Genomic DNA, 16,544 nt, shown 5'->3' on the forward strand with positions numbered 1-16,544 from the left:
TCTGAATATCTACCTGCCCTGTTTGGCTGTACGTAATATACCTACCTATAATCAATATGCGAACATTAGAAACACAATTATTTTCTGACTTCTGAGTTCTAGCTGATGTTATTCCCGATTTTCAAATACCTTCCTCATAATAATATTTTATGTATAAGAAATATTACATTTTGATAAATTAATGTTTATTTAAATCATCTCACTTTAATTATTTATGAACAATAATATTTAACGTACTTTTTTTTTGCTTGATAGTTGCATAGTCGAGATTAAAGATAATATTAAATGAGTCATGTGGTATAGATATTATCTATGGTTGGGATGGTGTTATATTATAATATTAATATAGGTACATAATATTCATATAAGTTTAATGTACAGGCTGTATCACGAATATTTGACGATTGTCACATTAATTATTGTAATTAAGTTTAAATATTTAAAATCTTCGTGATACAACTCTGAATATTATTACCTACCTACGAATATACGATTTATGACGTAAAGTTCAAACACTTTTTGTTTATTGTCAAATAATTTTTGATGAGACTTTTGTTCTTATAAACTTATAATATTACTAACAAGACGGTATCAAAAATAAAACAAATGGTCTAATGGCCAAGTTGAAACTGTAGGTATAGTCAATAAACTTAGTTTTAGCCAACTATATGTCAATATCAATTTATAGCTTTAACACTTAAAAGTTTAAACCGCAGACGGAATGTCTGTTATATATATTATATTAAATGTCAAATTTCGGTCGAAAGCCAATTCATATTTTGATAAGAATATATTTTTATAATAGTAGTAAAATAAGCTGAACTATATTGTACAAAAATCAATATAAAACATTTTCAGTTTTGATTACGATTAAAGTTAAAGTAAAAGTTTAAGATTTAAGTTTAGGTATTTCAACCTTTGGATATCAGTATAATATTTAACTGGGTAACTATTGAGTTTATTCACAGAAGATTTGTAATATTATTGACAATAATTGTTTCCTACTATTTTTTAGTGATGATATACAAAAAGAAGAAAAGCAACACATAATTTTAAATTTCGAAACCGACATAGGGCAATAGTGGTTTTTTTCTTGGAGTCTATTACAGTACCTACCTGCCTGCAACTTCACGAATAATGTCGAAATCGTTTGAAATATAGAGTTAATTTAAATACAACTTATAACTTGGTAACATTTAGGTAACTATATAGTTTTCTTAAATTATTACATATTTTATTATTAACTTTCCCATTGTTGAAATTTTAGAATGAAAAATACTATACAAAAATTAAAAGTCCACGAGAAAGAAAAGTATTATTTAGAATTAAAAATGGCGAGGCTGGTAAAATATAATTACTAAATTAGTCAATATTATATTAATATTTTATGAAATATTAAAGTTTGTTTTGGTTATGACGACTATTTTCTGAAGATAAAACATACTTATGCAGCTATGCAGGTTGTACGATTGAACGAGGTGATGATAGTTAAACGATTAGATATATAATAATTAATAGTATAATAGGTACCTATATATGTAATTTATTTTTTATATTATGTTACCATGTCATGTTTAGCTGCCCACATGGATAGATTAAGTATACACGAAAAATGGGAATATGCTTAAAATTATGTATAGGTGCATAAACTATCTGAATAATAATATTATAATAATATGGCTTGGAGCGGCGGCTGCAATCAATCTCGCAACGTGACTGAGAGTAAGTAACGGTCGCTGCTACTAGTTCCCGGATGGGTGACCACCTGGGTTCGTAGAGCGCAAAAACGTTGCCACATAATATGTACGTGTTTCCAAACGTACCAACCGTTCCAACCTTAACGTACTAACCCTACTAATTTTACAGAATAATGATCTCAGTCGTCGAAGCCGATAAACAAAAAAATTATAATAAAGTATAAATACAAATCTCAACTAATTATTATATTATTATTAGGTATATAAATAAGTAATATACTTTTAGAGATGATAATGATAATAATAATGAACAACAAAAAACAAACAATAATTAATACGTAGTGCGTAAACACAATAAATGTTGTAGGTACACAACTAATACGAGAACAATCAACGAATCACGACACCGTTATAATATTTATATGATAAAATTGAGTACGCGAAAAAATTCTCGGTGTACGAAGAACCATAGTACTTGGATACCATGCACTCTATAAAATTATAGTATTATTATGTGCGTTTCTGGTCAAAAAAAATGTTTTCCAGTGAAATATCCAACTAAATGCCATGATCGGCGATCCAGGCGGCGCAGCGGCGTCTGCATCCAAGTGTCTACGGTGCCTGCCCGACAGCTATTGTCGAGGTGGGTCTCTTGTTGACGCCAATAGTCCCACTACTTTCTTTTATTTTTTTCCTGTTCGGTCCGACTTTCTCCGCCGCCGTCGTCGTCGTAGGGCCCTGACCGCATCGCATCGGTACCGTATTCGAACACGGGTCGTCGGGGTATTCGTCGCGGATCTGCAGCGGTTCGATTCTCGTGCTGACGCCCAGACACCCGATGTCGCCGATCAGGAAGTCGATGTAATTGCTCTCCATTGACCACTGGTAACCCTGGAAACCCGCGGTCACCATCAACGGTATCCTGGATCTTCGACCGCGCTGCACGGACCTGCGGGCAGTGTGCGCACGAGCTGTATGTGTAGCAGCAATATTATACAATATAAAGGTACATTTATTATACATATTGGCGGAAATTGCGTACTACTGCTGTGGAAGGGCCAAACTGACTTCCCCCAACTGACTACTTAAACAATCAGGAACAATCAGAATTCGTTATTTAAAAATAAAATGGTGGTTGAGCATGCATGGTGGTCAACCTGTTAGTATACATGTTTAAATATTTTCCAGCACGTGATGACAATATTTCGTTTATCTACAGATCGTTATGCAGCAGTCACTTCTTTTGTTTGGTAAATACTAAATAGATAATAACATTGATTATGAATAGGTACTGATATTTACACGGGCGGAATCTGCTAATTTATTTATTTGGCGGAAGAGGTAAAGGTAGATATACTTTTGGCGGAAACAAGCAACTTGGAGATATCAATTATATTAATTGTATTATACAGCATACGCGCGTAAATGATTCCCACATCAATCGAATTCGATAGACCGCAGAGATTCGACCATCTATACATCCATTATAATACGGTAACTAAATAAATAAGTAAATATAAATAGCTTTGCGTTGATATATCTGTGGTATATATATTATATATATATATATAGAGAGAGAGAGAGAGAGAGAGAGAGAGAGAGAGAGAGAAAGAGAGAGAAAGAGAGAGTAAAATATAAAAATATATGGAGGACATTTTAAGAGTAAAGGGCAAATCAAACGTCAACAACTTTATTCATTATTAATGCGCGACGCGTGTGTTGATGGATACACAGAAGCGTAGTAACTATACGGATAACCACGGTAAACGTTAAAATCGTATTTAAAAGAGATGTTTACATTTTTAGTATGTGACTATTATAATCAAAAAGCTCTCTACTAAGCTCCGGTCTGATTGCGATGAAACTGTTTCATCGATTTTTTCTTTGCAAATGGTACCTATACTTACTGCCATTTCAGAGGACGCCATACCTGCATGCGTTGTCTTGTCTCCGTCCTTTTAACGTATAACATAGCAAACTGTACGTTCTGAAATCTGAATAATTTATTTTACTCTATTATGTTTAATTTTAGAGTGGATTTTCCTGTTATCAAATTTAGAAGAAAGGAGATATTATCTAGTCGATGACGTAGGTTTTTTATGTGTTAAGCAAATCATGAGCATTTTAAAACTAAATACTAAATTGTAATAGCTTTAAAATTAAACATAATAGAGTTAAATTAACTATCCAGAACGTACAATTTGCTATGCAATGCGCTTGTAAGACGGAGACAATGCAGTGGGTATGGCGTCCTCTTATATAGGTATTAAAGGAATCATATAATATAATGCAGTGTTATAATCATTATAAATCGTACATAATACTATTATACTCTTGCAGTCTTGCTGAGACTAAATTGGAATAAATATATAAATATCAAATATTCAAATGTATAAATATTGATTGTATACCCACATAAATTAAGATATTATAGCATTATTGCATAGGTAACACTCATTTTTAATTTAAAATGCTATAGAAATAAAAAAAATATATCTCAGGTAAAATACATACCTAAGTTTAAATATAAGTACCTAGGTATATATAATTGATGTAATAATATATTTAAGCGTATTCACATCACATCATTTTATATTAACTAATAATAATTGTATAAATCGAAAATATAGGTTATTAATTGTACTTTGTAGGTTAATATTTCCATTATTTCAATCGTATATTTAAACCTAATTAATTTGCATTTTATGTCCTATAAAGAACAATGGATACAAATTAATGTCGGAGTATTTGACACTTATATTAACTACGTTTCAACATTTGTTGTTACAGATATATTATTTAATCACTTTTCATTACAATAGCACACTGGGAATCTATATTCGATATCGTTCTATGAAAATTATTGTTAAACTAGAACGGTAGCCTGCCTAATAAATTGTATTGATAGAAACTACCTATATACATTTAAAAAAAACACACACACATATTTAAAAAAAAATTTGCTTTAATGTAATATTAACAATTATTGCAAATGGATAACTAGATATTATTGAGATTATTATTATTTATGATAATTTATGTAGATACAAAATGACGTGATCAAGTTTAAAACTAATACAGACCTCTACACTATACCCTGGGCAATGTACTTATATGTACCTGGCAATGTACCTAATCGCCAGATCACCCGGACAACATACAATTTAATATTTATGTGTTTTATGATTTGTTCTACCTTATTACACATGAGGTACCTAGGTAATAATGTACCAATATGTGAACGATACAATTATATTTTTCTTGCTTTTCTTCATCGCTATTTTCAAATTTAATACAATAACATAACATTTAATTTGAGTCGATATTTTCAAATAAAATTTACATTAAAAATTAACATTAAAATGGTCAAGGTATTATTGTTTCTAATAATTTAATAATACATATTATTAAATTAATTTTAACTATTATTATTATAGTAATTATATATTGATGAGAATTTTTTTATAATTTACCCTAGTAGGTGCCTTTTTGTACTATTTTAAAATTTAAATATTATATATTTATATGATTACCGATGTATAATTTAACGAAATCATGTAAATAATAAAATGCAATACGTAATAGGTATAACCTATAATTATAGTGGCTAGTAAAATAGATAATTATAGATATACATTTTTTTATACATTATTTTTCATTGTATAATTTAGATATTAGATAATACATTATTGTATTTTTATCTTTTATAGTAAATTAATATTCTTACGTTTTGTTGCGAGTCTTAACTGTATCTGACAGCCGTCTACTTTAACAGTTTTAGAAAACATAATTCAAAGCTTTAAGTTATCATAATTATTATGAAAATATATTCTGTGTACAAAATACAAATTCCTTTAGTAGCGACGTAGCGTTTTATTTAAAGTATTATATATTTATATTTATTTATTGATTTTTTTACGATTTTGATACTAGATTTTACAGAATTAAATAAAAATAAGAATATAAATAGTAAACATTTATTAGGTATGATATTTCTCCAATAGTGGCTGTGTTTTTCAAATCGTTTGAAATTATTGATGTAAATAACTTAACTAGATAACAAATATTTACAGTGATATAAGTGCAAGTATTATTGTCATATGTACTTACATGAAATTTCTATCAGTTATTAAAAATCAAACTAATTCAACTGATTCAACCTAAAAAATTTAAAAATTGTTATTTTAGTTGTGTGAAAATTACGATTTAGAGCGTCCGTCTTTTTTTGAAAGTAATATTACATCACTTGAGTGCCATAGATAAACAAACTAAATGTCACACAATAAAAAAGATTACATATAAATGCGTGAAACAATGGTAGCGATCCTGAAGTTAATGTTCAGCAACACATACACAATTTGGTGGGTGGTTGGATGTCAGGTGAATATTTATTAAGTATACTATGACTATTTAGTGTACCATCATTAAAAACAAAACATCACTATAAATACAAGATTTGAAATAAACCATTTTTAGATGAAAACGTAGCATTTATAATGTTATTTATATTAATTATTCAACTAGTAAATTTTAATAAAAATAATAGTTTGAAGTTAGGCAGTTTGAGGTGTCAAAATAAGCTCCTGGATTTTAAAAATTGAATTAACATAAACGTCGGTTTAAAAACTGTTTTCAATCCCTATCCTATTTAGAACAAACTTTTTTGAACATTTTTTTTTTTGGCAAAATAGTTACTCGAAGGTGCCCTGAACTATATAGCTTAGTTTTGAAGTTCGCTCTGAAATCCTTCCACCCCTAAATTAAAGAAATGTAAAATTTTTATTAAAATACTAAATAGTCATCAACATGTATGTTTCCAATACCTAAGTTCGAAAAAAAGTATCATTTCCAATTTTTTTTTCTATTTATGTAATATTGTCATTTAAATAAATTGTATAGCGCATTTTAAGGCGCGTCTAAATATACTCCTTCCTTTTAATAAACTTAGTAACATAAACAACGTTTTAAAAACTGTTTTCAATCCTTTTCCTTGCTAGAACTTGTATGTGTATAGGGGGGTTTCACAGGAAATACTTTCACGGCCTGTAAAATAGTCGAATTTCGTTAAATAGTTTTTTTTTAAATGAGAAATTTTTTCAGGTTGGATTAAAGGGCAAATTTTCATTTTACTTTTAATAGTGGTGGAAAAATATGTTTGAAAAAGAACAAATATTGTGTATTATTCAAATGCATATTTTAAGTTCTATAATTATAATTCTGAAAATTGGACTTTGATCTGACCTGCAAAATGTTATTTTGAAAAGTTTTATTAATGCATTGTGTTCATTTAGAAAATTTTGTAAAGATTGAACTATTTTTAACTATTTTAAATAAAAAAAAGTCAACAAAATCCAACTATTTCACAGGTCTATTATTTTCCTGCAAAGCATGTTTCTGTAAAAAACGCACGGGCTCGTTAATTGAAAATTATAAATTATACACAAAAAGAGAGAAAAAAACATAATTAAATTATATTACTTATATAAATATTATATGTAAAATTGTAAAATTATTGATGTAACGTAGTATTATAGAAAAATATAAATGTATTATTGGTATTCGCCATTAGACCTTTGAACGTCAAGCACATAAGCGCCCCTTTATGGGATTCAGAATTTGGCGCCCGCAGCATTTGATCCCTTGAGCCTCCAATAACAACATCACTGATATTAGAGATACTATTATGCATAGAGGTATATAAGTATTAAGTATATTGGGGATATAAAACGTTTTATAGAATACACAGGTCGTACAAGATTTCTAAGTATATATATAATATATAAAACCATCGTTTTATATTTTATATGTAAAGTAAAACATACTGTATAGACAATAGTGCATTAGTATCTTAATATTATAGCATACACAGGTCCGTAGATTGTTAAAACCATACCTAGGTACTATTATTTGTTGTGTTCTTATTATATTAACCAAAATTATATTATTGGTGATCATTGTGTCTGTTGTTAAAGAAAAAAAAAACCATCATCTTTACGCTTATATATACGCGATTAACAATATCATAATAATTATAATGAAATAGCTGCTGCAGCGGTATCGACGGGCTAAAACAGTAAAATGTTAAGCCTCTGAGCGCAATTGTACACTGTAAAACATATGTCGTTACACACGACATACCATATTATGCTATACAGTATACACTATATATACGCGTACCTACTAACTATAAAACAGCACACTATATTATAGCCGTGCACTGCAGTGGATAAAGCTGGGTTTACACGGGATGTGAGCCACATGTCGGGCTTATATTATATATATATATATATATACAAACGCGGCGGCGGCGGTTCATGAATTAGTCGTCGTTGTTGTATTATCAAACGGGGTTTGATATTTCAGCCGTGAAACAGTCGTATGGACCAGCTATATGTGTATACGATATGTATAATATCATATAATATATATCTCGCGATAACGATCCATGCGCACACACGCGCACACGCAGACACACACAAAATACACGCTACACGTATTTGACGTTCAAAAGTTTTTATATTTCACCCACAGAGTGTATTTTACAAGCTCGGTAAAATATAATAATATTAACATTGAAATAACAATCATTGCAGACGCTGTTGTTATTAATAATATTATTATTTTCGGAACAAATTATTCCGGGGGGGTTATTATTTTTAAAACTGACGACGGAATGAAAAAGATGACATCGTTTTCCAGAAGCTACAGTAGTACAGTGTAAACATTATAATATGATACTTTGTCGGTGGAAAGTTTTTAAAGCTGAACACGCATAAAACACACGAGTTCAATATACTTCAATCATGAACCCCTATATTTGCCCACCGCGTATCCGCGTCACGATTACGGTATATATTTTATTCGCAATGCGCTGGTCTACGCGCGTAAGGAATATATTTAAACAACATTTATTATTATAGTTACAATAATAATAATATAATATATATAGGTACGTATTTCATTACAACCGTTGTTCAGCTGTTGTAATTTTTCCTATCTGCCGAAAAGTGTACATCTTGTGTATTATTATGAGTAATACTATAGGAATAATCTAAATCTACAGCTGATATCGGATATCCGCCATATATAGTTGTAATAAGTAATAACCAACGATTGCAGTTATTCGATATAAGCGGGTGTCGGTATTTTTTTATTATCGAAGTACTACACGTCATATATCATATTTGTTTTACAATATAATTTAATACTTAATAGGCCGATAAGACGAAAAATTGATTTTTTTCTTGTGTAATCCGGTGGTTATTACCTACTATAATATAATAACATAACCGATGATACCAGATTTTTGATTTAACATAACAATTAATTGGAAAATCCACGAACAACAAAACTTTGGTGACTATACAGTCTACAAATATAATACAATGTAGATAATATTATGGTATATAAAGATTACGTTCGTGCAGCGTAGGTGGTTACTCAGTAGTCAGTATCGTTTACACGTCCGCCGGAGCTAACTGACGCGATCAACGATTTATTACATGTAGGTATATGTAACGCCTCATTATCGGATAAAATGACTCGCGTTGAAGATAGCGGCGAGAAAATAGAACTTACGGAGAAGAACGCGTCGTTAGAATGGATATAAGTAAAGTGCTTAAATGACCTGTCTGTATTTTTTTTCTACGCTGAAAAACTATATAACATTGGGTCCGACATCGGTTTTTAAAAGGGAAAAAAATACATCCGATATCCAATATACCAACCGTCGGTTTTCATTTAATATCGGGTCCTCCAAATAAAAAAAAGGTTTTTCCTTTCTCTCTCTCCTAAAAAAATAACCGTAGATGTATAATGCGTTTTTTGAACACTGAACCGAGTAAAGTAAACTCAATACGTTGGTTCGCGTGCGCGCGGGGGCAGGGAGCCGCTGGTAAGAGACGATAACGCTTCTCATAAAATTGAAGCAGCCCATATATTTTGATTCACGTACCACATAATATGATATTATTATATATACCCATGGATAACACAAGTATTGGCCCGACTAGTGATTGATGAATTTGGACAATATTGGATTGAGTGTGATGTGATGACTCTATACTAATACTCAATTATACAACCACCAAACTTATCACGATGACAAGTTCCTGAACGTTTAAATGGCATTCTTCAGAGCTTGCGTTAATGGGTAGTTCTAACCAATATGGGTAGTTCTAAATCAAAATGGGCAATTCTATAAACCAATTTGGTCAGTACCAAAAATCGTGAATTTTCTTTACTATTGGCATATGTAATATTGTTTAATTTAGTTATGTATTTTATTTTATATTTTTTGATTGGTTTTTAATATTTGTTGTACTGTCTTATTTAGTATGCATCAAAGACATTCATAATTTAATTGACGCAGACATAGATTTAAAAGAATTTTCATTGGAGTATGATGAATTGATATCAATGGAAAATATATCTGAATTACAAAAAATTAACCTTATTAAACTAGTGAAAACATTATGTGGCTCAAAAGTCAAAACATTTTCCAAATGTTTGTACATTGTTGGCGAGAGTAGCAGCTGCTAAACCTCATAGTGCTGAAGTTAAACGTTTGATAAGTGCCAGCAACTTATTAAAATCACCATTACGCTCAACTATGAATATTGAGACAGAAAACTTGAGCTTATATATAAATCATAATATGCCACCATTTTACGGTTGGGATCCTAGGGACACAGATTACCATTGGATGTCTAAAAAGAAACATCGAATCCTTAAATAAGAAAAGGAAAGGAACAGAGTTATTTTGGTGGAGTTTTCTTTGAAGCATCTGGTAAAAACAAAATTATCGATAGTGACAATAGTGGCGAAGACACTGAAGATAAAAAAAAAAATTTTAATCTGTTATTATTATTAATAAATTGTTATAAATAAAGTAATGTATAAAGTGTTTACATGTGTAGTCAATATGTATTTTGGTAAATAGTGGTTGTTAAGCAAATTTAGTGAGCGACAAATTCATTTAATCTACATGTACAAAAATATTAAAATGTTGGGCAGTTCTAAAATTTTCTTAGCGCAAGCTCTGGCATTCTTATTTCCAATACTAATCCCTTGACGGCTTTACCTATGCATTTATACAAAATATGATTGCGATTTGTAATAATTGTCCGAGTATAAGTGTATAACGCGAATAACAAAATCATTTGCTCATCAAAATGTACAGTAAAAAGGGTTGTCGCAAATTAAAATAAAACTTATATAGCTTTAAATGTGTCATAAAAATCGGATTGTTTGAAATTTTCATTAGGTAAATAGTTGAGAACTCGGAAAATCAGAATAAAATTCGTCCAACGACTATATTAAAAATATAAAATGAAAGGCGAATGAAAAGGTCGTCACTCGGTGGCTAGTGTGCGTATAGAGTTGCGCGTACCGCGAACGTGACAATTATTGTTTTTTCATCTAAATATTTACCTAAAGTTTTCGTGTCGGAACAGCTTGTTGACGTCCCAGCTGAGAATTTCGCCGGTGTCGCTGCCGGTCCGGAAGTAGATGACGGATCCGCGGTCGGTGCCGAGCACGATCATCTTGCACGGCTTCTGACCTATGTTGACGGTCGGCAGACCGACCGTTGTCTCGTCGACGACGTGCACCGGGATGTATATCATGTCGCACGACGACAGGTATGTGACGTAGAGGCGTCGGTAGCGGGCTGTTCCACGGCCCGCGGCCATGTCCAACACGTCGGCCTGGACTGGTGCCATGTACATGACGTCCTGCTGGCCACACGGTCCGACCGGCACGTGCACCTTGAAAGAACTGTCGCAGGCCACGTTGTAAACGATCACGTTGCCCAGGCCGGCGTCCGACACGTACACGAACTGGCCCGCGGTCATGCTGTGGTCGACCACGATCGATTGCAGGAAGCTGGCCGCCGTGGTCGTGCGCGACAAGTCGATCGCCCGCACTATCTGCAGCCGGGTAAGGCGCATTTATTATTCAAATGCAAGCGTATTCGAATTATTTCCAAGTACAGTGATTAATATTCAGATAAAAAAGTATTCTAGTAATGACGTTGGGAATGTATTCAAATACGATTTTATTCGTAAGTATATCACACATATTGTAAAAAATCATTCGAATAATTATTTAAACAAACAATTTTCTAACTAATGCAGCAGTCTGTATCACGCGAGATTCGAATATAGGTAAGCTGCGCTGCCGCGAATACACAAAGACTTTGGACCATTTGGCGTGCTGTATGCAGGTTTCGCGGGTGTTCATTATTCGAACTCCGAAATAAAACATTTAAACATAATTTGGGGTGCTCTTTATCGTTGTTATGCGGGTTTATGTGGGCGTAACAAATAGTTCAGGAAAACTTTTGTCTGATAACTATGTTAGTAGGTACCAAGTTTTTTAGATTATATGATATATTATATATTTTTTAATATTATTTAATAACATCACAAAATATTACTGATGAATGGATGTAATGAAGCATAAATGCTAAAATGTATTGATGATTAACGATCAATATTTAATAATTTATGCCAATTACCAATTGATTGTAAACTAATTCCAGTCAATAATTATTAACACAAACGACTAATTAAAAAAATCGAACTTACCGTAAAAAATACATACAAAATTACATATCATCTTAAATGAAATTTGTAAGGTATAAAATTATTTTGGTTTCAGTTAATTCGGATGCAAAGCCCTGGGAGGAAATGCATATTTTTTGATATTTGCGATGTTTATTTATTTGACGGGCATATTAAATAACCCGATTATTATTACAAAATACAGTAAAGTATTGATAACATAAAGAAAATAAAAAAAACAACACGCCTATAGTTTGATTAATAATATATTACAGCAATAACATCAAGGTAAGGGGATATAAACTAAAAACAAAACACAAATAGTTAAAAAATTATAGATGATGGCGCTCATTGCCCGGGTGCATCATTCTGTCAATATAGGATTGTTATTTGTTGCATCACTTGCATCCGTAATATTTGTAGTAAGCAAAATGTTATGTGTTATGCGTATATTAGAATCATTATATTTTATAACAAACAAAAGGCCGCGAAGAATACATTTATATTAAATTACATAATTATTGATACGTAATTATACGTTGTAAACATTTTGACTTATTGTTTTAAAATTACGTTTATTTTACTGTAAGTGGTTGTTATAATAATAGCTTAATTCAAAATTCGTATAATAAACCGATTTATTATAATATCAATATTTATTGCATTTCTCGCAACATCTCGGGCCATTTGGTTTCTTATTATTTTTTTCAAGTAGGAAACATAAATGAATTTTTAATATTGACCGCATTCTGATTTATAATATTAATATTTATTGAATTTCTGAACATCTCGGGCTACTTCCTATTATTTTTTTTTCAAAAACATTAGAAAAATGAACGGATTTTTAATATTGAGCTCACTTTCGGATGAGCCCCGACCACTGCAGTTCAAAATGGTTTTTAAAGTACGCATTGATTTGATTTTTGCTGATTCGATAGCTCCTTTTAATATAATGTTTGGTTTACACGTGTTATTATAATAACGTTCATTTTAACTGAATTTCGCTAGAAGTATGTTTGTGACATTTGCATCGAAATGTACGATGTACCATGTACGGATAATTAGTTTAATTGTTGTATTCGATAATAGTCAGTGCTGCAGCCGTTTTACAGGAATGAAATGTTTTTGTTTGGCTATCGGTAGGTATAATTAAAATGGAAAATCAATTTAAACGTCAAATTAGTTGAAAAGAGTGGATGAAACGTTTATGTGTTTAAAAAATTAATTAATTATGAAAACGACCGAACCCTATGCAGTAATTACGTTTGATTTTTTTTTTTATCAGTTTATGATAAGAAAATCGTTAATTTAAAACATTTTACGATGAATAGTAATAATTGGTAGAACGGTTCAATAGAACCATACAAAATTTAATATTGGTAGTAGGAATAAATTATTATTGAGTTTTTTTTTTTAAACTAAATTATGTTAAATTATAATATTATAGTTTTAAGATATTTTATTTATGTTGACACTATTCCAAAAAATGTCACTTCAATTTGCATTGCCATTTTCCCGTATAGTGTTTGTTCAGAAATATTTTCTCGATTATTAAGACGTGTTTACATGAATTCTTATGTTTTTAGACGTAATGAAGTTTAACGTGTTATTGAAAATTCCAAGAACAAGGAATTTTTCTATTGTTTATTTTTATACTTTTTTTCACGTGAACACGTTCACGTTTTTACATTTAGTTATTTATTTGTAGAAGCATAATGAAGAAATTTTTTGAAAGCGTTTTTATTTTCTTCAACGTATTTTATAAAAAGATTCATCTAAAGTATTTTTTGTGCTCATTTTGACGGAGACATTTAATTTTTTCGCTTGACTTGATACTAATAAAAAAATTGATAAATTCAATAAATTAAAATAAAAAAAAAATAAAATCATTAAATATAATTTTTGCTGAAATCGGAATTGATTTTTGATAATAATTGTATAATAAGTAGTAAGTACTAACACACGTCGTGTACAACTCAATACATGCCTTTGTGTATTAAGCTTTGTCTAGACTCGATGCCGTTAGAAAATAAACATACGGATGTGGATATTTTTATATATTTTAAAATGCAATTTGATAAATTAAAATTAAATTAATCGAGCAAATAAATCATCTATAAATTACTTATGACTTATGCACTTATGCGTATGTACATCCACGACCTCCACAAGGGAGGGCTGTTGGACTGAAGTACAGGGGCCCGTCTATTTTAGGGGCTCGTTGAAATGTATTTGTAATGGTAGTAATCGTAAGTTTGTAGCATTTAAATGAACACAATAATCTTTTATACGTTTTATTAATCACTTTGAATAATGTTAGAGTCCATAACATTATTGAATATGCGCATGACCATTGACCATCTACCCACCCACTATAGGCCGTACTGCCCTAGTGAAGTAGTGACTAGGGTATATAGGAAATTGTATTTTATTGCTGTTTTGCTGTACTTACATCATTGGTGTCTGTGTCGAATGCGAACACCATCGGCGGCCGGACGACGACTGCCCCTCCGTCCTCGAGCAGGTTGACCATACCGATGTCCAGCGCCCACAGCACGCCTCCGTCGTCCAAGTACACGTCCACCACGTTTACCATAGTCCAGCTACCGTTGCCGGAGCCGGGCCGCGCGGCGTTCCGGTGGGCGGCCGCGCACGGGTACGGCGACACGGGCGGCTCGATGGTGCTTACGCACGGGTCGTACTCGACGGCGCCGAGCGTGAACGGTACGCCTCGCCTGAGCCTGGGCATGGCCAGGTAGATGACGCCGTCGTGCCTCATCGCCATCCGGGCGGGCACCACGTTGCGGGCCACGTACTCGCCCGACTCGGTGGCCCGCAAACGATCGCCGGGCCTCGGCCACTCTAGGTGAGCCCCGCTAACGATGTACGTCAAGCGGGACACCGGCAGCCCGATCCCGGTCACCGGCAGCAGCAACGGCAGCGATATCGTCACCACCGCTGCTGCGGTCACCACCAGTAACATCTGTATTATGATGAAAATGTAATACGCGAGATAACAATGTAGATCATTATAGTAGCCAACCAGTCGATCGCTATCGGATCATTAGACGGATATTGCGGTCGATCTAATTAAAAACTAATTAGGTATCTATTATACTAATATTTTATTTTATTCAATATATTTTTTTTTAATATCTCTTGATTACGTGCGTAGTCTAAAAGCTTAAGACTTAAACCTTTGCGCTTTATATGCAAAGTAAAGTATTTATTAGCGAAGAAAAACATACAATTTTCCGATGGATAAATTGGTGATGCGAAAGAAGAACATTATTATACACAATTTATTATTATTATACGCATATAATAATATAAAAGTATAACTAAAAAAATAGTGGTAGATCGCCAGATTCTTGCATTTTTAATTTTGTTCTTTTTACCACTTTGATGAAAAAGGGTGGCGACTCCTGATGTAGATGGTGTTAAAAATGACGATGATTTTCATCAACATAATGTGTAGGCATTTATGCGGTAGGTTGGGCGAAATTATATAATATTGTAGTGCAGGGTTCACCAATTATAAATGGAACTGAGGAATTCTTAAGGAACCTAAGGGTTGCGTCTTTGCAAGCTTGCAAAGTATTGTATATATATATAGGTATAATTCAGTCGTTGAGTCGTTGCGCTTGAATTTTCGAGGGGTAGCGACGATTATTGTTTGGTGGTTTGTCGTTAAAAATGATCGTGTGTAGGTCATTTTCACTTTTCAGTTTTTGATTTATGTGAAATCGATGACGTGTTCCGATGACTTGAGAAATGCAATGGGCACAGCTGAATTATCACGACGTGCTTCCACGGCCCGAGTTTGCGCATTCTTCAGTTCCGTTTTACTTGTAAACGAACTTAATAAATTGCGCTGCTAAGCGGAGGGCTTAATAAACGGGCGTATCCGAGTTGGATAGGTTAGATGTATCCTACATAACATTTCTGATAAAGATAAACTACTAATTGGGTCCGTCTATAAAAACGGTAATATACTAATTGGGTCCGAATATGAAAACGATAACACACTAAACACGCTAGTTAGGTCCGTCTATGAATATATTCGTATACAATGATAACTATCCCTAACTCAATCTATTGTTATAATTATGGTATTTGTATCTGGGGTCAAGCATATGATTCACATACTTATCGGCTTAAAATCACACTCAATAGTTTAATTAAATTTTTATTATTGAGACCTGTGTATTATAATAATGATTCTGCTTATTTAGAACTTAATGTTTCATGCTTACAAAATGTATACTATAAAAATATCCTA

General features: G+C 32.1%; 2 protein-coding genes across 2 annotated transcripts; both read right to left on the minus strand.

Moving 5' to 3' along the window:
• Nucleotides 1-1,991: 1,991 nt before the first annotated feature.
• On the minus strand, nucleotides 1,992-11,836 carry LOC103308088. Its single transcript, XM_029488686.1, has 2 exons — nucleotides 11,130-11,836; nucleotides 1,992-2,646 (listed from the first exon to the last, which is right to left on the minus strand). The coding sequence occupies exons 1-2, from the start codon at nucleotides 11,645-11,647 to the stop codon at nucleotides 2,310-2,312; spliced, it is 855 nt and encodes a 284-aa protein (XP_029344546.1). The 5' UTR covers nucleotides 11,648-11,836; the 3' UTR covers nucleotides 1,992-2,309.
• A 2,854-nt stretch (nucleotides 11,837-14,690) lies between these two features.
• On the minus strand, nucleotides 14,691-15,245 carry LOC107882592. Its single transcript, XM_029486405.1, has one exon. The coding sequence runs from the start codon at nucleotides 15,243-15,245 to the stop codon at nucleotides 14,691-14,693; it is 555 nt and encodes a 184-aa protein (XP_029342265.1).
• Between the last annotated feature and the right edge of the window lie 1,299 nt (nucleotides 15,246-16,544).

The sequence above is a fragment of the Acyrthosiphon pisum genome, chromosome A1 (genome assembly GCF_005508785.2).
Source record: "Acyrthosiphon pisum isolate AL4f chromosome A1, pea_aphid_22Mar2018_4r6ur, whole genome shotgun sequence".
NCBI lineage: Eukaryota > Metazoa > Arthropoda > Insecta > Hemiptera > Aphididae > Acyrthosiphon > Acyrthosiphon pisum.

What these genes read in the sequence shown, in the direction of transcription:
- LOC103308088 (XM_029488686.1), bottom strand. Translation starts at nt 11,647, where the DNA reads ATGCGCCTTACCCGGCTGCAGATAGTGCGGGCGATCGACTTGTCGCGC. An exon ending in TTCCGACACGAAAACTTTAG is followed by an intron (nt 2,647 to 11,129) that starts GTAAATATTTAG and finishes CACTGCCCGCAG; the next exon opens with GTCCGTGCAGCGCGGTCGAA.
- LOC107882592 (XM_029486405.1), bottom strand. Translation starts at nt 15,245, where the DNA reads ATGTTACTGGTGGTGACCGCAGCAGCGGTGGTGACGATATCGCTGCCG.